We start from the raw sequence: 22467 nt of genomic DNA, 5'->3' as shown, positions 1-22467 counted from the left end.
TAAATAAATATTATATACAATTTTCTTACAACAATAGTTGATTTCTATAGTAAAATTCATACTATATATATATATATATATATATATATATATATATATATATATATATATAGCCAGGGTAGTACAGTCTTTTCAATGTGCGCTTCCACTGGCCGCATTATTGTTATAATAATAATAATTATTATTATTATTCACCCTTCCCTTTCACTCTCCTTCTGTGTTCCTTCGGAGGTTTTGGTTTGGTACTCGAAGACAGCTCTGTAGCGATCGATCGCTCGCCATGGTGTGATCTTTTGCAGGTTAAGCGCATCTCCTGCCTCGTTTGAGATCGGCCAACATCCTCCGAGTCCCTCGATCGCAGGACTATCTTTTGGCTCGCAGGTTAGGAGAGATCACACCTTCTTCTCCTCCGCTCTAGAAAATCTAATCTTTTCGTGCGGGTGTCGAGGTTCTCAATCTGAGGTTGTGGTTGGCGGAGTGCTGTTTTATGTCTCTGGAATGGGAATGCGGGTACGTTAACTCTTTACGGTTGTAGATCTGAGTGAATGGGAGCTTAAAGGTTCGGTTTTTGAGAGGGTTTCGGTCGCTCTCGCGGGCGTTGCTGCTGCTGCTTGTTTGGTTTTCTTTCTGTGGAGTCGGATGTGCTTCTGTTCCCTCGCTTGACCTTGATCCGGGCTTCGGTTTGTCCAGGCGAAGGCGCGTAATTAGGCGCGCTTGTGTTGATCCTCTCGAGGTAGTGGAGAGGTTTCCATTCGTATCAGAGTTGGTTGCTACGCTTTATACTATCTGGTTTCTCGTTCGAGGTTAGACGTGTAGGTATGTTGGTTTTCACTGAAATAGTTGTTGATGAAATGGGGAAAATGTGTCTTTCTTAGCACTACTGCTACCGTTTAGGATCTTCTGGAGGTGGATCTGCTCAAAATTGAAAGAAAGGCGACCTTTTGGCACAGTCTTAGAACATTGAATGACCAACAAAATTTGAATTTTTTGGGAAATGGGATTTTATATTATTTGATCTGTCTATTAGATATCTAATTCTTAATTTTTGAGAAATTGACCTTGGGAATTGTTTTTGTTCCGTAGAAATATATTAGCTAATTCCAGTACTTTCATTTTTAGTTAGATTTCAAATGTGACTCCAGAATGTCGTACTCCTGCTTCAACTTTTGTAGTTATTGGGATTTCATCAAGAATTCCACTGCAATACAAGGATTTTTGTCCCATTATGTTTGGTGTTAAAACTCTGTCTTAACTGAAAATATCTCCTTTTGACTTTATTCTTGTCATGGTCTTGATGGCTTTGCGTCACTGCCCATGAAAATATGAATTGGTTAAAAATATTTTTTAATGCTTTTCATGATTTTTGTTCCTTTTTGGGCTGACCAGCACATGGAAAACAGCAACAACGAGAAAAAGGAATTCTTGGAGTACATACTTTACGTGGAAAAATAAGATGATTCAGTGGCATTAGCTAATGATATTGCTTCATATCAGTTGCTGGTACAGACTAAGTTTGTTTAACAAAACCAATTTACTAACTGCCGTTATTTTTGTTTGCTGATCAACACTGGATGATGGAAATGATATACTTAATGATAGTAAATGATAATCTACTGTATATAGAATTGTGGTTTCTTATTTTGTGTTCTTATTATTTCTAACGGAACCTATAGTCCTATATTCTCTGAAGAATTTGAGCATGATTATTTCATGCAAGATATGGTTCTGGCTGTTAGGAACCTTTATACAGGCTGAATCAGCAGAAAAAGGAACATGCCTAAACAAAAATCAATTCTTGAGGGGGATATTAGGAGAATCTTTGTATACTCTGAGGCTTGACTTCTAATTGTTCTTCTTTCTAACATGTGATGCCATGTTAACAAATCTGACATGATCTGTTTGTTTCATGATGTGCTACGAATTTAAGTTTTTGCTACAGATCAATCCCTAATTTGTTGCTTTTTTGAGTTTCGTGCCATGTTAACAAATCTGACATGATCTGTTTGTTTCATGATGTGCTACATTTAAGTTTATGCTAGAGGCCAATACCTAATTTATTGCTTTTTGTAGTTTTTCTTTTCAACCATTTTTTTCCTAAATTGAAGTTCATGTTTCATTCTTATTCCAAACTTTAGATCTGGCTATGGTCACTTTTGTAATTTCTCTTTGTCTCTGTCATGTTAGAGAGTAATGAGATTAATCACAACTTTCAATTGTTGATGTTATCATCATAATGTCTTGACTAGTTATATGTCCTCTTTCTAATTAAACAAATGTTGATGTATGAGTACTTGAGAGCTTTATCTTTGGATCGTTCAAGTTTAATACGGACAACTGAATTGTTACAAAATTTTGTTTTTGGATCTGAATATATGCTTGGTGGACATTTAGTACTAATTTATCATGGAGTACTGATTTGAGTCTTCCGAGTGTGATGGCAAGACCATATCATGCTTGCCTAACCTGGAGTTTTTTTTTTTTACCAAATTTGATGTAAAACCAGAATCACAGCCTAACTGCTGTGTTCTGTTAATGGTTGTCAACTGATGTTGAATCTCCACTTCTATTTGGGTTTGAGTTCAATAGGCAATCTTTAGGAGCTGCCAACTACAAGAGTTATTTAGAAAAGGTGGGACAGATTGTACCAATTAACAGGTAAATTAGTGGCAAACCAGTTATTATTGGTGTCAAACAAAGATCTAAAGGATCATTAGGAGGCATCAATGCTATGTGTGATAGAAGGTTGATGATGATGAGCATGGATGACATTGTGCGAGAACTTGGAAATATCTACACACGCCTTACTTGGAAACTAAAAGTGGAAAAATAACAAATGTGAATCCCATATTCTCCATATATGGCTTGATGCTTGTATTTACCATAATTTATGCATTAATGACAAATCTTTTTTCTCATTTGGAAATTAATCTGGAAAGAAAGATAAAGGTTCTGATCCTATATTCTCAAGACACAGCTTGTATGCTATCTGCAACTACCGTGTGGTTCTCTCTTGCCACAGTGGTATTGGAGAATGCAATATATTATCAACAATGGCTATATCTTTAGAACTGAGCAAGTTTCTCAACTATGTTTCTGCATGTATGGTTCTAGTGCATTTTGACATCGAACCCTGATGCCTAACATTGTTCATTTGTTCTGTCTTGTCTTGCAATATGTTGCCCATTGTATTGCATGCTTCAAAATTGAGAACAAGTTTCTCAACCATGTTTTTGCATGTGTGGTTCCAACAATGCTTGTGATGGATTCACGATATCTAACATGGGTCGTTTGTTCTTGTCAACAGGCTCGATTGAAAAGAAAATCATTGCCCCATGTTTAGCTTGCAACTTTAGCCTCATATCAGCAGCACCAGCTATTGCAACTCATCATTGATCCCTTTGGATTATACTATTTTCTGGTGGTTTTTAAATAAGTAGTGGAGCCAGATTGGCAAAACTTGATGGGTTCCAGATTTCCATCACATCAGCTCAGCAATGGTCTGTATGTTTCAGGCCGGCCTGAACCACCAAAAGAGAAACCTCCAACAATGAGCTCTACTGCCATGCCATATACAGGTGGAGATATAAAAAAGTCTGGAGAACTTGGGAAGATGTTTGATCTCCATGTGGAGAAGTCCAGAAAATCTGGGCCTCTTAATGCCCCTTCAAGAAATACATCATTTGGAGGTTCTGCTTCCCATTCAGGCCCTATTATGCCTAATGCCTCTGGTCGGTCTAGCTATTCAGGTTCACTCTCTTCTGCAGTTCCAGGTGCTGGTCCTTCACTAGTCACTGGATGCTCCAACAGACAGAAATCTAATTCCGGGCCACTCAAACATGGAGATCCTGTTAAGAAGTCATCTGGTCCTCAGTCTGGAGGAGTCACTCCAATGGCACGCCAAAATTCTGGTCCACTACCACCAGTGCTTCCAGCTACAGGTCTCATCACATCTGGGCCAATTTCTTCTGGTCCTCTTAACTCATCCGGTGCACCTCGAAAAGTATCTGGCCCTCTGGAATCTGCTGGATCAATGAAGCTACATAGCGCCTCCATTGTTCATAACCAAGCTGTTACTAAGCTCAGCCAGGATGATGACTATTCATTCAATGGGAGCTTGCCAAAACCATTCTTGTGGTGTGTGGGTTTATTGTTTGTGATGGGGTTTATTGCAGGTGGCTTCATTCTTGGTGCTGTTCACAATGCCATTCTCCTCATAGTCGTTCTTGTTATATTTGGGATTGTTGCTGCACTTTTCATTTGGAATGCTTGTTTTGGAAGGCGAGCAATCATAGGATTCATTGCCCGTTATCCTGATGCTGAATTGAGAACTGCAAAAGATGGGCAATACGTAAAGGTTTCTGGGGTATGTAATTTTTCAAAAAACATAGCTTGTTTTCTTAGTAATACGGAAGTGGAAAAGTTAAAATTTGTTGAATTAAATATTAGGTCTCTTTACATCATTTTTTCACCATACAAGAAGGATTTGCAGTATGTTGTCGTTCGCTGTGCATTATCTTTTTCAATCTGCCTATGAATTTGATTGCATGTTTTGACCAACTTTGATATAAGATTTGGTCAAGTGTGCTATAAACTTTCAGATTTGCAACTTTGTTAAATTGTGAATTTCATGTTTCATGTCACACTGGAGATCACTAATTGCTTGCTTCCTGATTGATCTTTGGTTGAGGGTTTTTAATGGACAGTATAGAATAATTCATGTGTAATACTTCCGTAAGTTCTTGATTTATTTTAGTTAGTGCAATGGCAAATTACATACTGACTGGATGTTTCTTATTGAAATTTTATACTACTATTGCTGCTTTTTTGTGGCTAATGAGGCTTTTCTTGGTTTTGCGAAGATGTTTCTTTTTGACATTTTACACTACTATTTCTGCTATTTTTGGCTATTGAGGCTTTTTCCGCCAAGATGATAGACTTTAAACTTCCTGCAGGTTGTTACATGTGGAAATGTCCCTCTTGAGTCATCATTCCACAAAGTTCCTAGATGTGTGTACACATCTACTGGTCTATATGAATACAGGGGTTGGGACTCAAAGGCTGCCAATTCCCAGCATCGCCGTTTTTCTTGGGGACTAAGGTCACTGGAGGTAGTTATTAATTAATTTTTGAAAATCAGTATAACCAATGAATAGTAGTGTTATTTGTACTGCCATGGTATGAAAACTATTTGGCATCGGAATTTATATTACAGTATTAACATATGTTTATTTTTTATTTTGATCCTGATCTGATGTTTCCGATTGAACATTTTGAAACTTTGGCAGAGGCATATTGTTGACTTTTATATCTCTGATTTCCAATCTGGGTTAAGGGCTTTGGTCAAAACTGGTTACGGTGCTAGGGTGACTCCATATGTTGATGAGTCTATTGTCGTTGACATCAACCCAAACAAAGACATGTCTCCAGACTTTCTCAGATGGTTGAGGGAAAGGAACCTTTCAAGTGATGATCGTGTGATGCGACTGAAAGAAGGGTAATCTGAGCTTATGTTTCTTTGTTAAACTAGCGTTTGTTCCATTCATTCTATATTGAGGATGTTCATGTTCTTTTATCAGAATTGAAATGTAGAAGCAAGATGTTATGATTTTTTTTGCTTTTTCCACTGAATTTGGATAAGCTCCTGGTTCAGTGGTCTTAGTGCCAAGATACTAGAACTATGCATTAGCTTTTGATTAATGACTGATGGTTATGTTAGTGTATGACTAATTTGGCACAAGTTTTTGTTTGTAAACTATTAAATGTTTTGCCCTGCAGCTACATAAAAGAGGGCAGCACGGTTAGTGTGATGGGGGTTGTCCAAAGGAATGATAATGTTCTGATGATAGTTCCACCATCTGAGACATTTTCTACTGGGTGCCAGTGGGCTAGGTGCATACTCCCGGTAAACCTTGAAGGAATTGTGTTGAGATGTGAGGACACCTCAAAAATTGATGTCATACCAGTTTAGCAGATATTGTTTGTTTGTGGTCAAAACAGTAGCTAATTATATATGTCAGCTCCAGAATTTGTTTGTTGGCTGTTGGCATTTGCAATATCTCAATTGATGATGTTGTATGATGGATCTTAAGAAATGTTGTTTGCTTTTCTTGGGTTTGATTGTATAGCTTTATGCGTCTTTCCTTTTTCGTGAATTAAGCTTGAATATTTTGTAAGAAGGTTGTCTTGATCACTAAAGTTGAGATCTTTATTTGGAAGAATACCATCACTCATTTTGTGTTGTCTTCTGGTGTTACCTAAGTGAATTATATATGACAAATCCATTTCATTCCCTGTGTCGGGTGGTTGTGGTTCAAATGGTGCTAAATTTGTTTGATTGTTTGCAGAGCAAGTTCCTTTGATTTAGTCATCAGAGGCATTTCCATGAGCAAACTTTTCTATGCCTCAACCTTCTCTATCTGAAGCATACTTGGTAAGCTTTCAATAAATGATTGATCATAAACTTAGCCAGTCTAACAAGGTTAGTGCTTAATGTATATGGCACTGCTTGCAAGATTTATGATAAGTCATCATGTCTACTCATGTTGCTAAATACAAGCTCTTTTTTCACATTATATAAGATTTGATGTCAAAGTCTCATCACTTCTAATTTGATTCAGTTGAGGTAGATGAACATTCAACTTTCATGCCCACTCTTAACATACCTCAGACTCTGAACCAAACCCACTTGACAGTGTTTACATGGTTTTGGAGTTGCTGTCATTTTCAATCATCATCTTCTATAGCTGATGGCAGACCTTTGATTCCTTTTTGTTTTCTCTATTGGATATGATTTTTATTCATTATATGTTGATCACTTAGTATTTCTTGTGCTTAGATACTTCTTCTTTCTGTACTTTTTTCTTTTTTCCAACCTGTGGTAAATTGAAGATGGGAGTGCTACCTTTTGTTACTTCTCTTTTCCAGCTTTAATTTGGCAATGTTTGATTTGAGAGGCCATGTTGTTGATAGTGTTGGTGCATGTCAGGTATAGCATCTCTTCCTTTTCCATGTCACTTTTATGTCCATGTTCTTAGTTGCTGCCACACCTCAGTACCAAAGCATGATATGTATTGTTCAGATGTCTGGATATTTTCTTAGAAATGACAATTAACACTGACTAAAAAAACACCTCAATTGAGCACACACCAATAGTTCATAAGCTGTTCATGACCAGTTATAAACTGCCCATTTTCACCACCATGTACTTATCTAAGCAACTGTTTGCTGCAGACATTCCACAAGTGAGCACAGGAGATGCATGCTTAGAGACAGAATCCCCAGTGGCTGGCAATAATTTCCATGCTCAATTATGCATATCCATCTCATCTCTCACAAGCCACAACATTCATCTGCAGACAGAGGTTCACCTACTGGAAGCTTGGTTGAAGAGTTAACATCCATAGTCTGACATCAGAACAGATCAACATCTTAGAATTTAGTGACTACAAAACCTGGGGAAAATGCCATGAAAACAGTGTCATGATCAACATCCACAAGAAAGAGTGATAGATGCAATGCAAGAAACACTTTTTATCTCAGACACCATAACACATAAATTGTGGTAGAATGTATAATAACATGATTACGTTAATGCATTCTTTATTTCATCTCCTAAAACTAGAGACTCCTAATACAAGTGCTTCTACATCATTCATTTTATTGTTTGGTGCACTGCAATGTTGAGACCTATTCGACAACCTCTTAACTTCCTTGTTTTTTACATTGCAGGATCTCTAGCTAGCTCAGCAATGATCCGATACACTTGGATTCACAGAAACATAGCAGCTGATCATACATGCTCAAACTCTTGGATCTGTCATCCTATGAGTAGAACAATGGAGTTCTCGGTCTTGTAATATTTGGATCGGCTTCACGAAATGATGCAGTGGCTTCTTGAGGCATCAAATGCTCGAAGGTGGCTTCGATCTTTTCCTTCAGATGAGCACTCTGCCCTCCATCAACCTGAACGTGTCGAGCACTTGTGTCATTGAATGGGGAGAGAGAGAGAGAGAGAGAGAGAGAGAGAGAGAGAGAGAGACCTCGACCATTAGAGTGTGGAAGACCATTCCGGATCTAGACGCGACACTGGCAGCGATGATCCTGAGATCGAGAGACTCGACGACCTCACACACGCGAACCATGGCATGCCTCTTCTTGCTGCAAGTGATGATGATGACAGAGATCCCATTGCCCAACTCACGCACGCTGACCTGCACACAGTGTCAGAAACGACGACGTCACTCGACGGCCGCACTTCACAGCACCTCCACCGGACTACACCAACTTCACGACGGCAAACTCACTTCCATCGCTTCCACGGACGGCATCATCGGCAACTCAAGTTCGGCACTGCACGAGCTCCGTGGCGCCGTTCTCCACTTCTTCGCTTGTGCACGGCAAAGCTGTCCATCGACCGGTGCAACTCTCTTCCTGTGAGACTCCTGCTCCGATATCTCTTTCAGCAGTGATCTCTCTTGATCTTGGAGCTGTTGGATGTAGTTGATCGCGTCGAAGATTATCGACGCCTTGCTCATCTGCACTCCAAACACTAAGATTAGATGCATTAGTTGCAGAGACACAGCAGCAGTAGCAGCAGCAGTGCTCTTCACCTTTGTCATGTTGGGGACTACACTCCGGAGATTGTACAGCTTTCTGTTGAGCTTTTTCCTCCGTTCCCGCTCCATGATGATGGTATTCGGTAGCGCCGAATGAGCGGCCATGTCCGGCGAGCTGGAGTTGCAGTACCCGGACAAGGTTTCATCAAATCCCAAGCTGCTTCGTTCCATGTTCAGTAGGAACAGAGGTGAGAGACTGAAGGGAACACTAAGAATGGAAGACGAACACGACAAACATGCAAGGCTGGAGTGTACCTGCAGAGCTCCTCCGCGTCTAGGAGACACTTGATCTCCCAGTAGTTGGCATACTCACTCGGATCGGCGTCCATGAGACCAAGAAACGCACGGATGCTCTGATCCACTGCGTGCTGCTGCACCCGTATAAATCCTCTCGAGTCAAGTCGAAGGACAGAGACTAACGGAGGAGTCGTTACACGCCAACCTTCCCCTTCGTCGTACGAAGCGACGGTACATCGGTCTTCCATTTGGCCGGTGTTCCCGCTGTTGCCGCCCACTGATACAGCCGAACCGGACTTCATTTTTCGCTCTGACATTGACGTGTTATGATCCGAAGAACGTTGACTTGTCTTCGATAGGGACGGGGCGGGTCATCTGTTTAACGTGTGAGATATAAAGAAAAATAATTTTTATACATGAATAAATATTAATTCAATGTGAAAGATAAAAATCATGAAAAGATAATTCACTGTAATAATAATGAATATATAAATCTCAATCTCTTGCCTAAAACCTTAACAACAATCATAAGATAATAACTAGAATACAAGGATCACATCAAATAATATCTAAATTCTTTATAATTTTCTCCAAGTAATCACAGTAAGAATCTACTTAGATCTGATCTAACACTATAAAATGATTGAGAACGATCTCTTTGTATTGTCCTTGTTTTATTCTCTTTCTTTCTTTTTCTTTTCTATCTTATTATTCTCCTTTTTTTTTGAATCATGTGGTTGTCAAAAACTATCTAGTTAGCCATCACATTTCTCTAATATAAATTAAGGTTAAATTAAGAAAGGATGAATTGTGAGTTGATAAAGTCTACCTCAAAGGGCTGTCAGCCCAACAACGCCCTCCCTGGAGCTCCCACAACCAACGACCTCCCCTCCCACCGTCATTTCGTCGAACACCTGGTTAAGTTCTAGAAACTTGCTTCGTTCCCATCTGCTTGGCTGCATATGATTCACGTTGATCGACCACAGCTGGTCAAACCAACTCCAAATCACATATCACATCAAGAGGAAACATATGGACGCGCACCGACGACTACGGGGGCGTCTGCATTGTTTCATCTACAGATATCAGCGGCAAAATTGACCAACGGAGCGAAGCATGAAGACCATGCGATCTGTGTCCATCTCCGAGAAGACTTGCGCTCTGTTGTCGGGGATCCTGCGGTCACGTAGGGAGATGAAGACGGGTGTGAACTCCGTGAACAGATGTCGTTCTTTGATTCTGATCTCAATTAACCCCATACATTTACGTCAACGTAAGTTTTCGTCTAATAAGACACGATTATGATGGGACGGTTGTCCTATTTTTGCTTTTATTAAAGCACATCTTCACCGTCCACGGTACTCACCGGTTGCGGATGTCGTGACCGCATAGAAAGCCAAGAAGAGTCTATGCGAGAGTGCTCGATCCACCGTCCATAACACCAAAGATGACTGATCTGGTGAAAATACGTACGTCGGATCTGTAGCGGGGAGACGCCAACGTCCGCATATGATTTTTATGTGCAAATGCGATCTCCCTCTCAATTCTAGGGTTTGGGTTTCCTTGGATTCGTTCGAGTGAGATGAACGGCGTCGATGGCATCGTGCAATCTGGGATGGAGGAGTGACAGTGGCGTCCATGCGCGATGGTGTAGCGTCGGAATGGGAGCGGCGAGAGCGAGGGATGGAGTTGGAAGGGCCGTTCGATCCGCTCGTCGTGCCCCAGGGCCCCGGCATGTCTGATGTTTGTGCGTATCCAAAGATCAAAACTTTGGGCATTGATTGCCGTCCTTGCTGACTTTTCTGCGTTTATTCACACTGGCAGGTTGAAGCCGGGCTCTTGTCGCTTGAGGGGTAAGAGATGAGCCTTGGATTGAAGCTTTTTCCGTCATCTTCTACGGAGAACAGGGTATTTTGTTGACGCACTAAGAAGTTATTGATTGAATCCTCTGCCACCATAATTATTCTTAGGATTACAGTTTTCTCATGCTGCTCATCATTTTTTTCAGTTTTATGTATAACATCTCTTGACATCATAATTTTACGTATACCTAGTAGAATTTTAAGCATAATCTAACAAGATATATTTTTAATTTTTATTCTTAAATTTTGTTTTCTTTTCTTTATCTTGATGTAACACTTTAAAAAATTCTCAAATGATGTAACATTACCAATTTGTTTTGTTAGTGTTGAGCAAACAAACTGTACAAACAATAACATCCTTTCAAGATTCTTTAGGGATCCTGCATTTCAAAATGTTCTTTGTCGACATTGAGAACATAAGACGTTTGCTTCCTTCGTCTGCAATGTAATCTTGAAGAATTTTGTATGATATGGTACCTTGTTGGTTTTGCTTTGAATTATAACTTGGTCATGTAAAAGATTTCAACAAACATTGGATGGCTCAGTTCTTATTGTATCTTGAAGGTAATCTCATTGACTTTGTTGTAGCTAATTGTCACTCCCCTTCTTGTCTAACAAATTAAAGGACTTAAAAGTATTATTTAAGTCCTAAATACAATATGAACTCATTATTTAGGTAATCTCATAACTTGAAAAGGCAGTGCACCCCAACTGTTAGTAACTTATTGTATCTTCAAGGTAATCTCATTTAGATTGACTTTGTTGTAGCTAATTGTCACTCTTCTTCTTGTCTAACCTAATTAAAGGACTTAAAATTATTATTTAAGTCCTAAATACAATATTAACTCATTATTTAGGTAATCTCATAACTTGAAAAGGCATTGCACCCCATCTGTTAGTAACTTATTGTATCTTCAAGGTAATCTCATTTAGATTGACTTTGTTGTAGCTAATTGTCACTCTTCTTCTTGTCTAACCTAATTAAAGGACTTAAAATTATTATTTAAGTCCTAAATACAATATTAACTCATTATTTAGGTAATCTCATAACTTGAAAAGGCATTGCACCCCATCTGTTAGTAACTTATTGTATCTTCAAGGTAATCTCATTTAGATTGACTTTGTTGTAGCTAATTGTCACTCCCCTTCTTGTCTAACCTAATTAAAGGACTTAAAAGCATTATTTAAGTCCAAAATACAATATGAACTCACTATTTAGGTAATCTCATAACTTGAAAAGGCATTGCACCCCAACTGTCAGTAACTTATTGTATCTTCAAGGTAATCTCATTTAGATTGACTTTGTTGTAGCTAATTGTCACTCTCCTTCTTGTCTAACCTAATTAAAGGACTTAAAGCATTATTTAAATCCTAAATACAATATGAACTCATTATTTAGGTAATATCAAAACTTGAAAAGGCATTGCACCCCAACTGTCAGTAACTTATTGTATCTTCAAGGTAATCTCATTTAGATTGACTTTGTTGTAGCTAATTGTCACTCTCCTTCTTGTCTAACCTAATTAAAGGACTTAAAGCATTATTTAAGTCCTAAATACAATATGAACTCATTATTTAGGTAATATCAAAACTTGACAAGGCATTGCACCAGATACATTGCCATATACTGAAGCAAGCCACATCTGTGGTGTTGGCCAGCTAAAAGCAAGCTACAGAATCCAATGTGGTCTGCTGCTTATGTTAGCCACTTACCGAAAAGGCTTGTTTATGTTCTTTGGCCTTTTTGGTCAAACTAGGTTTTCTTTCAGATAATATATTAGTGCATTTTACTCTGGCCTGCAGTGAACATTGAAGGATCTTTCAAAAACAAATTTCATCTCCAGCTAAGCTTAATGCCTCATCAGAAGCATGATGAGTTTTCAGTTGTCCATCATTCTCATGGTTTCTTTGCACTAACCAAACCTTTAAAATCCTTATTCCCTTTGGTTATGGTTTTCATTATTCTTTATTTTTCTTCTCCCCTTAGTATCTCTGTTGAAGCTTGGGATGCTTAGATGCCTGCAATTACTGCTGATGGTCACAATTCATTATGGGAGATCCATACTTGTGGTCTTGTCAATGGACAGCATGGATGGATGGGATGAGCGAAATGTTTTCTTGTTTCTTTAACTCTGCTTAGTTTAGCTTCTACCAATCATGTAGTCAATTATTAGATTTTTTTTCTTTTAATCCATTGTCACTACTTGTGGGACCTTGGAGATGAAGATTAGCTCCATGTTGGTTCTTTAGCCTTCTCATGGTCAACTGTAAGCTTTTTGTCAACTCAATGTCGGTTGGTGAAGGATTTGGTTATGATGATTATGATGAGAAAAGATTTACCTCAAACTTTGTAAACTGCAAACTACTGATATTTACTTATCATCTGTTTTCTTTGTATTAAATTCAATCTTCAAAATAGTGCTTAGAATTTCTCTAGCTAGAAACTACAGCTATACAGAAAAATTTTATTCATGAACTGCTTCGTATGTTAGGTGATCTCTTGAGTTTCGTTTCAAGGAGATGCAAAAGATAGCTTTCATTATTGTGAAGCCAACTTTGTTTATGACTTCTCTAACATTCTTGCCTCCCATCAAGAATAGAGAGTTTAGGAACAGCCCTAGCATCATCTTCATCAGGTATAAATTTCATTATGAGGATCACTTGAAAATTGTTCAGTGGCACCAATATCATGTTTACGTTTTCACTCTATGTCTTGATTTTGATAGGGACCCCTTTTTCAACTTGAAGATATACTTAGTCTCCGAATTCACAACCTTCATATGATTTGGGCTCTTCTCTAGGTTTAGCCCAAGTTGTCTTACTTCTCAATAGATAATAAAATTATGGGTGGCACTCGTCTCCATCATCGCATAGGTTGTTTGGCTATTTAGCTTAATGTTCATGTGTATTAGCTCGTTGCTTTCTATTGCTTTGTCTTCACGTTCTCCTCCACTTGACCATGTAATGCGTTCAATAAATGCATTGCTCCCATTCGAGTCTTTGTTGGATTCCAAATTACTAGAACTAAGTGTGGTGACCTTGCCATTGTCCAATCTAGGAGGATGGATTAATGTTGTCAATGCATTGAATGCTTACTTTTATAAGTACTCTCTCAACATGTGTAGTCAATCATACAAGAAATATTCATCAACTTTTGGGACTTTGCCTTTTTAATTCGACCCTTGTGGGAACTTTTTTTTTTTTTCTTAGTTGCAGATTTCTCTCGGGAATACTTAGATGAGTGATTTCCCAAAAATTGTTTCTTCTTTTTCGACGAAATAAAGTTGATGAGCCTTTCTACATCTACGATTGCCTCGACCAAATTAGTTATATTCCTTCGATATAGTTCCTATTGTGTCTATGGTTTTAGGTCATTGAGGAAGCTGAACAACTTATCCTTCTTGTACATATCTTGTATGTCCAATATTAATGCTGAAAACTATTTTGCATAGTCCCGAATGGAAATGCTTTGGCAGAGTTATATTAACTTCCTTCTTGCAACAAACCTAGTATTCTATGGTAGAAATTAAGTTCTCAACTCCCGCTTCAAGTCCTCCCATGTGTTCACTTAACATTGATCATGTTAGATCTCTTTCCAACATGTTCGCCACTGAAGTTTTATATCTCCATTCAGATACATAGTTATTATCGAAACTTTGGTTTCTTTATAATCAGGCCTCGTAGCTTGAAAGAACTGTTTCATGTCGAATAGAAAATTCCTGAACTGTTTCGCTTCTTTGGCACCTTTATAGTAATGCGGCTTAGGTGCCCTTAAGTTTTATGGCGAAGCAACGCGGGTATTATTCCCTTCCATATTAGTAGCCCTCGTGAGCAACGTAATCCTAGACTTGAGTTTCACCATGACTTCTTGTAGGTATTGCATTGAGTCTTAAGTGTCTTTCGTCAATCAATTTACTTGGGACTCGATCTTGTTGATTTGAAATTTTATCTCCTCTTGTAAGATCTTGTTGGCCTCAGTAAAGTTCCTTTAGACTAGTTTCGGGAACATCAAGATAGGTTTTCGCAGCTATAAATCTCTCCTTATCTTTTCGATTGGCGCTCCAAATTGCGCTTTCTCTGCTCGTGAATAATAGTCAACTTCTTGCTTGTCATTTTTGCTACCGTGATCTTCTTGAGCGACTCTAATAGCTTGAGAGTAAGTTTGTACTTGCAACCTACCTATGATTGCTTGGGACAATGGTTTGGTTTACCTTGTCTTGCCCTTTTCACCATGGTGTTTCATCATGGCGAGATTGTAAACTTTCATTATTTGCTTGAATTGCTTGCCTACTCTAATATTACAATATCATAAACTTTTGGAATTGCCTAAATCACGAGGCATCCTTTGTTATCCATTTGTAAATGGTCAACTTAATTACAACCTCGCTCAAGTCTTAAGAATTTGTAAAAGAGCAAATTGATTATTTCCAAAAACAAGTGATAGATAAGTCTCGATATCTCTCAAAGAGGATAGCTTTACAAACAATTCAAGAAATACTTAGAGTGCAAGAGATAAAAGAAATGAAGGAGATAATATAAAATTTAAAAGGCAAACGAATAGTTACATGTCCACAAACGATTACTCACTGAGTGTTGGGCATTGATTGGATTCACAAGTTCACATGTAAAGCCTACGGGGACTTGCTAACGTGTATGATACTTGGTGAGCAATTGTTTATAGACTTGCGATTGTTTGTTTACCTTCTGAAGTCATTATTTTCTCCTTCCTTTTTTTCTCTTACATACCAAATGTTTGTTGAATTGCTTGTAAAGTTGTCCTCTTTGCGATATGTTGATATTTGTTTATCACTCGCTTTAGAACTAATTAATTTTCTCTTTTGCATGTTCTTCAAGACCTGTGTGCGGTTGCAACTAGATTGACCCATTGTGAATGAATAACATAAGGGTGCCTCGTAATTTAAGCATTTCTAACTAAGTCTGTGATTGATAGTAGGGTGATATAGGGATCTCATCGAGGTCGACAAAGAGTTAGGTCGGGCGAACCTCTTGGGTCTTCGAGGCAATGGCTAGGACGGTATCCATCAAAGATAACGACCTGGTTGGGTGATGATCGAGGGGGAGAGTTCTTCCATGACGAAGGTGGTGGCATTACTAATGGGGGTAGAGTGGCAAATAGGTTCATCTAACAATACATGGTGCGATGGGTCATCTAGGGGACGATAAAGAGGAAGTCTCATTATGGCTACCTCCTCCCCTTCTATCGAGGTCAACCATCGCAATGGTACGAAGATCGATCATATAGGGATAATCTCATATTTTAAAAAATAAAGGTTATGTAATAAATTAAAAATATTCTATGAGAAAAAAAATGAAAATTTTAGAATTTTTTTTAGAAATTTTACCCATCATTATATGTTTGAGAAATTTACCCTACGCTTCTAGAATATTCGTACAAGGCTAAATTCGCCGACATGTCTCATCAGGAATAGTGATTTCTTTGGTGGTTTCTTTGATAAGTCAACCTTTCTTTTGAACCATATTTTTAAAAAGACATCTTACTTATTACATTCCACAATACTTATCACAACGAGGAATTGAACGTAAGAAAAAAAATTGATTTTGACTGTCCAACTTTCGTGTTGGACTTTTCTACACTTATTACGTAATAAAAAGATCAGAAATTTATATATGGACATTAATATATCAAATAATAATAATAATAATAATTTCTCCATAATGTATCAAAAATAGTATGAATTTTGATTTCTTTAGTAGAACAATCGAGGAGATATATCTTGATTTACCATCAAATCGATTTTGTAATCTCGCGGGACCAAAATAGATTGTCACATACGATAAATATTTGCATTTTTTTAATCTATAATCAATATAAATGTTCTTTAGTAAGTAATATAGAGTTTTCAAGAATATTCGAATCAAATATACAATATTAAAGAGGAAGAACAAGGCAAAGACACCCTCCCTTTAAGATAAAGCTCCGTAGGCCTCTTCTCTCTCTCTCTCTCTCGGTGCGTGTGGGCTCAAACAACAACGCCGAGTCTCGCTCTTCTCCTTTCTCTTTATAGCCGTGACAGGTCCAGTGGATCTTTAGTTGCAGGAGGAGGAAGAAGACGAAGACGAAGACGAGAGGGAGGGAGATGTGTCTGGTGTTGCTGTGCAGCGAGGAGGAGAAGGTGCTGGGGACGCAGCAGGCGCCGGGGAGCTGCCCTCACTGCGGCGGCGCGGTGATGGCCACCGACGTGGAGAGCGCGCGGCGGCTCTGCTTCCTCCCCCTCTCCCGCAGTGTCAAGCGCAAGTACTCCTGCACCCACTGTTCCCGCCGCCTCGTCGCCTACCCTTAGCCTGCCGCCACCAACCTCTGTAAAATAAGATCTCATCTTTGCCTCGGAATTCGTAGTTTCATGCTCTCTCCATCTTGGATTTTGTATACGGTTTTGGAAACTGTTGGTGGTTGCTTCTCTGTCTCTCTCGAAGAAGAGAGAAAAAGGAGCATATTAGATGTAATATCTTTGGTAATCGCAGTGAAATCTAATGATTTTAGTGGCCCCAAATCCAATGTGATGTAACATTTCAAGTGTATTATTCGACGTACATTACTGCATATTTTGGAGCAGATTTGATATACCTTCACGTATGACTGTTAATCAATGAACCGTGATAAATGGCATGAGTGGGCGCGGCTAAATTCGACCACGATTGTTAATTTCATGATGTTACTACGATGTCACTGTGCTAATTCAGCATGGTTTGACCAGTGAGACTGTCGTAGACGCCGAAGTTGACTGGACGAAATTGATTTCATTACTTTGATCGATGGATGTTTTTTTTTGTTGTTTTTTATGGGCTTTTGCACATATGTTCTTTCAAAGTTTAGGAATAACATATTTGATCCTTCAAAATATAATACTATATATAATTTTACTTAAAAATGCTTATATCTTTCATAAACATCAATTTTGTAAGCATAGCATTAGTCCAATAAACTTTAGTTGACTGCTATTTATTATCAGTGATTTAAAAAAAATTCTAAAAAAATTTAGCCTTTTCATGCTTTATTATTTTTTAAAATTTTATTTTTTATAATTTCATAAATATACCTTGTCCGTCACTCGTCACATTCGCCCTATCAAAAGGGTGACGAGGCCTTGCCATGATGCTCCGTTATAAGGCTCTCGTGATGTCTCATCGTAAAATCTTATTGTTTTTGTGTTATCTTTTTCTCTTCACTTCTAAGAGTATAAGTTTGAAATTGGCGTTAAGGGTAGGACGCAAAAGGTAAGCGAGAGTGTTTGAGGGTATGTTCCACGATAACACTATACTATAGGAATAGAGCTAGTAGCATGAAGACTTATGATAGGCATATGCAACGATGGAGGGGACCTTAGGGTAAGACGAGGCAAAAGTACGAGTGAGGCAAAGGCAACAAGAGCATTTACAAGACTACAAAAAATAAGAGATACTATCCCAAGAAAAATGGAAACATGAATACCTTCCAAGAAAAGCCCAAAGAAGCTTTTTCAAAAAAATCATCTAAAAATAAATTAAAATAATAAAAAATCTAAAAATTAAATTTAAAAGAGCAAATACAAAATTTTATTATTACCTAATTATATTTATCTAGTGACCAAAATTTAACCAATCAACCTGTCAGATTCCTACCAATGCAGGCATGAGGAGAACCAAATAGTTTACTTTACACCTATAAATAATAATAAAAAATACTTTCATATAGAAAACTATTGAATGAAACAAATTGAATCTAACACTCTCTCCCTTCTTATTCCAACATGCTGCAACCTAACAGTGTTGGCACCTACTAGCACTACTAGCACTTCCAACACCTATTGCAAGTCACTCTCATAAGAGAGATGTTTCAGATGAGGTTCATTTTCAGGTCCCTATTTTGTGATGGCAACCTTTACCAAAACTTGTCATATTCAAATCACATGAAAGTTGTACAACAAGCGTTCTTTGAATATATGCATTGTAATTACTTCACCTTGACCATTAAAATGTCTCCTCTACATATCATACATACGTGTTTTCAGGTGCACATTGAGAAGTTGCAAGGAAACCTCTGCATTCTGCAGGGAAGAAAACAAAACCTGAGGGGAGGGCTTCAAGTTTAGTCCTAAATATGCCCATGAAGGAGACAGCCTCAGGTTAGTCTTGTGTTCTTGACACCCCAAGGAATGGAACATTTTTCTCCTGCCTGCATCACAATTTCCTTACAAATATTGTCAAGATCAATCAAGGGTTTCCAAAGTATAAGCTAATAATTTCTAAGAGGAGTACATCCAACAGTTGACAGATTTAACCAAGTTTGAAGGCTTAAAAAAGCCACATCTATTAGTGTTCAATAGTTCCAACAACCATCACCTAATTATCATCAACCTGTTTTCAAGCATACATGTCCTTGACATCTATAACTTTACTTGCATAAAAGGGTCAAACCAAGGCATAGAGACCATACTGGGAATGAAAAAACAATGAGAAAACACAATCAGAACACTAGCATTATATTCAAACTTTATTTTTTTAATAAGACTACATGAAAAGTAGGCACCATAAGAGAAAACAAATGCTATTTTCATAATAAAAGTTAATACTAACTAATTTCCAACAAATGACATTCATAGCATACATTACCCAAGAGATGATTGAAAATGTACTATGAAGGAAAAGATCAATAAAAACATCAGTATATGCGACATGTCCAACAATTGATTCAAAAGCCTCAAAACCGCAGAGCTTGGGTACCAGTCAAATCTTAGCTAAAAGCCTAAATTTAAATGATTCACCTCTTGTCATAAACAAACACATGCAGAACAAACTCAGAAATCAGTTCGTCCTTCTGATAAGCTCATTGATGTGATCCTCCCGGTTTCCAGCATCTCCCCCTTTAACATAGTGGTTTCTCTTCTTTTTCAGGCCACCCAGTGGCGCCTTCAACTTGGAGGGCCAAAGGAAATTGTTTGCCTGCTTAAAGTGTGGACCAACTATCATGATCTCATGGACAAGATCTTCAATGCAGATAATACCATACTTCCCCAAACCCTGCAAATACACCAGATTCAACATGTAAACTAGAAAGAATAAATTTTAATCAGGAACATATCAAACAGGCACAAGACATGCCACTTATAACAGACATGCTCAATGATTGAATTGTCTGCCAAAGGAATTCTTTGCTTGTTCAACTTTCCATATCCCCTCTTGTAAATCAATTCCCTAACAATCTTAAGATTAGGATACCTGAGACACATTATTTATTAGAATATCTCTAATCATGATTTGTCTTACCGGTCCGTACCAATGTACCAACCAGCTGTCAATATGACATGTACCAAATTATACTGATGTACTAACACATAGTATGGTAGAATGTATTGACAAATCAGTATGTACCATCTATATCGGTCCTCCTATCAGACAAGTATATATCGCCCATACCGAACACGACAAACCTTGTGTCTAACTAAACTGAGCATAATAATGCTACAAATGAATCCCGGAGAGCATAGCATTTAGTACCCACATGTCACATAAGGCTCCACCGTCTGCAGCATGTTCATCGTGGCCTTGTTAACTTTCAGAAATACACTGTTGATTGTCTGCAACATAGCACTAACAAGAGTGGGTAGTAGTGAAACTACACCAAACTGAAAGATGGCGACTTGACTCTTTACCTGTCTGAGTCGAAGGAGCTGCAAGATTTTACGGGTTTTAGGGTGCATAGCATTGATACTACATGAGAAGAGTAGTAAGATAAGAAACAACCATAAATAATGACTAAATCAGCAAATGCAAATGTAAACCGACAACGTAAGCACTAAGAAATCAAACAGTAGAAGAGCATCACAAGAAGGTGGCGTACCCTCGGAAGCGGATGATGAATAGAGGCTTGGCCTCCGGGCTGACGTAGAATCCACCCTTCATCCTCCCTCCCTCTTCAATCGGATCAGCTCCCTCTCCTACCAGATTAAACGCAGCCCAAATCCCCGTTAGAATCTTTTACGACACAGAAATGATTACAAAACGGCCAGAATACTACAACAGGTCGAGTTGCGCACCTGTGCCTCGTGCTACTTGGCGTACTGCTGGCGCGGGTGAAGATTAGCTCCCGGTTCTCGCGCTCCTGCTTCTTCGCCAGCGCCCGCTGCGCTTCTCTCTTCCGATTCTTCAGCACCGACTCGGGGATCACCACCTTCGCTTCCTCCATCGACATCCTCGTAACCTATATCAAATAACAGGCTTCGTGATCGGAAAGCAAACACAGATTGATAGCATTGCATGGAGGAGGAGGAAGAAGCGATCAAACCTTCGAATTAGAGAAGGAAAAGGAAATTGGATAGAGGAATGGCGTCGAGCGGACGAAACGGACGATCGCCGGCCCCGAGGGGGGGTGGGGGGGTGGGGGGTTTTGGGGGGGTTTAGAGGGAGGGCTGAAACGGTTGATCTAATGATCAGGACGGTGGGTGGACTTACCACGATAGCATCACGCGATACGTGCAAACATCGGAGGACGTTATGTGTTGGACGATCCTCACCGCTGGCGGGATGATCGAACGGTGGATTTGTGAGACCGAGCTCGAGTCCGCACTTGAGCCCGGTCTAGTCAATTAACCCACCAAAATTGAAGCTTGAGCTGACCCAAATTCACATTGAGCTCTTCTGGCTTGAACCATCGAACCAACATTTCAATGATATGGGATTGGATCCACCTAAGAATAACCTAATATATCCAATTTTAAGAATCTCAAAATTGGATTGGACTGGCTGGTTTTATTTGATTTATATATGTTAGATTACTTAGCTCTAAATAAGATATATAATATAATTAATTAGATTGATAGATATTGATTGATAAAAAATAAGTTCATATTATAATAGAATTACTCAGGAGATATTTTTGATTGGAGAAACTCTCTTAGTGATTTATTCTAGACCCTTTGCTATCGTTTATGAACCGACAGTACCTTTAGAAACTAAATGACGCATATCATAGATGACGTAGTTGAGAAAATAAGAAAAGAGAAGAAAGAGAATCTAATTCTTTTTGTAAATTGAATTAATTAGATTCTAAATCTAAATCTATAATAGAATTAATTAGATTATGATGATAGATATTGATTGATAAAAAATAAGTTTATATTATAATATGATTACTTAGGAGATATTCTTGATTAGAGAAACTCTCCTAGTGATTTATTATAGATCCTTTGCTCTCGTCTATAAATAAATAGAATCTTTAGAAACTAAATGACGCATATCATACAGCAAGCAGTTGAGATATTATAATTTCCAACTATCAATCTAAGTAGTGTTATGAAAAGATAAGAAAAGAAAAGAAAAAGTGTCTAATTCTTCGTGTAAATTGATAACGATTTTAGATATAAAAATAATATCCGAATAACACAAAGATCTTTTTCGGATGATATCGAAAGGTACATATCATGATATAATATTATTTGATTTCAATCGTGATATAATTTTTTTTTTATATTACATATAATATATCATAGTTTTTATTATTACAATACAAGCTTATTATATATAATGATCCTAAAAATATCCTTTTATAAAACTTTATAATATTTATATAGTTTGTCTTCTTCTCGGAGGACATGATTTAGGCTTCCTTCATATTCAATGCTTTGCCATGAACTCATACTTTCTGAATAGTCCAAGCAATTATGAGCACATTTGAATTATCAACTGCAAATTCCACTTTGAAGAGAGAGAGAGTTTGATTTCATTGAATGGTTTCA

General features: G+C 38.1%; 3 protein-coding genes, 1 long non-coding RNA gene and 1 pseudogene across 6 annotated transcripts; 3 read left to right on the top strand and 2 right to left on the bottom strand.

Moving 5' to 3' along the window:
* The first annotated feature begins 183 nt into the window (after positions 1-183).
* On the top strand, positions 184-6240 carry LOC135623517 (uncharacterized membrane protein At1g16860-like). Of its 2 annotated transcripts, XM_065126577.1 has the most exons (6): positions 184-381; positions 1387-1500; positions 3305-4363; positions 4953-5108; positions 5286-5494; positions 5776-6240. In XM_065126577.1, the coding sequence occupies exons 3-6, from the start codon at positions 3461-3463 to the stop codon at positions 5966-5968; spliced, it is 1461 nt and encodes a 486-aa protein (XP_064982649.1). In that variant the 5' UTR covers positions 184-381; positions 1387-1500; positions 3305-3460; the 3' UTR covers positions 5969-6240. The 2 variants fall into 2 exon arrangements, with proteins under 2 accessions (XP_064982649.1, XP_064982648.1); XM_065126576.1 differs by lacking the exon at positions 1387-1500 and having other exon boundaries at positions 185-381.
* Positions 6241-7366: 1126 nt separating this feature from the next.
* LOC135623518 (transcription factor bHLH35-like) lies at positions 7367-9181 on the bottom strand. Of its 2 annotated transcripts, none has more exons than XM_065126578.1 (5): positions 8871-9181; positions 8610-8772; positions 8304-8534; positions 8040-8210; positions 7367-7962 (listed from the first exon to the last, which is right to left on the bottom strand). In XM_065126578.1, exons 1-5 carry the CDS (start codon positions 9167-9169, stop codon positions 7822-7824), a joined length of 1005 nt encoding a protein of 334 aa, XP_064982650.1. In that variant the 5' UTR covers positions 9170-9181; the 3' UTR covers positions 7367-7821. The 2 variants fall into 2 exon arrangements, with proteins under 2 accessions (XP_064982650.1, XP_064982652.1); XM_065126580.1 differs by having other exon boundaries at positions 8046-8210.
* Positions 9182-10405: 1224 nt separating this feature from the next.
* On the top strand, positions 10406-13084 carry LOC108951204 (uncharacterized). Its single transcript, XR_001975523.2, has 3 exons — positions 10406-10599; positions 10677-10760; positions 12702-13084. It is a non-coding gene; the product is annotated as an uncharacterized LOC108951204 (long non-coding RNA).
* Positions 13085-16688: 3604 nt separating this feature from the next.
* Positions 16689-17241, top strand: LOC135621928 (uncharacterized). Its single transcript, XM_065123556.1, has one exon. It carries the CDS (start codon positions 16834-16836, stop codon positions 17035-17037), a length of 204 nt encoding a protein of 67 aa, XP_064979628.1. The 5' UTR covers positions 16689-16833; the 3' UTR covers positions 17038-17241.
* Positions 17242-18671: 1430 nt separating this feature from the next.
* LOC103998727 (large ribosomal subunit protein uL30w-like) lies at positions 18672-21102 on the bottom strand (annotated as a pseudogene).
* Between the last annotated feature and the right edge of the window lie 1365 nt (positions 21103-22467).

The sequence above is a fragment of the Musa acuminata genome, chromosome BXJ2-9 (genome assembly GCF_036884655.1).
Source record: "Musa acuminata AAA Group cultivar baxijiao chromosome BXJ2-9, Cavendish_Baxijiao_AAA, whole genome shotgun sequence".
In the NCBI taxonomy this organism is placed as follows: Eukaryota; Viridiplantae; Streptophyta; class Magnoliopsida; order Zingiberales; family Musaceae; genus Musa; species Musa acuminata.
This window is presented reverse-complemented; position numbering and strand designations above follow the sequence as displayed.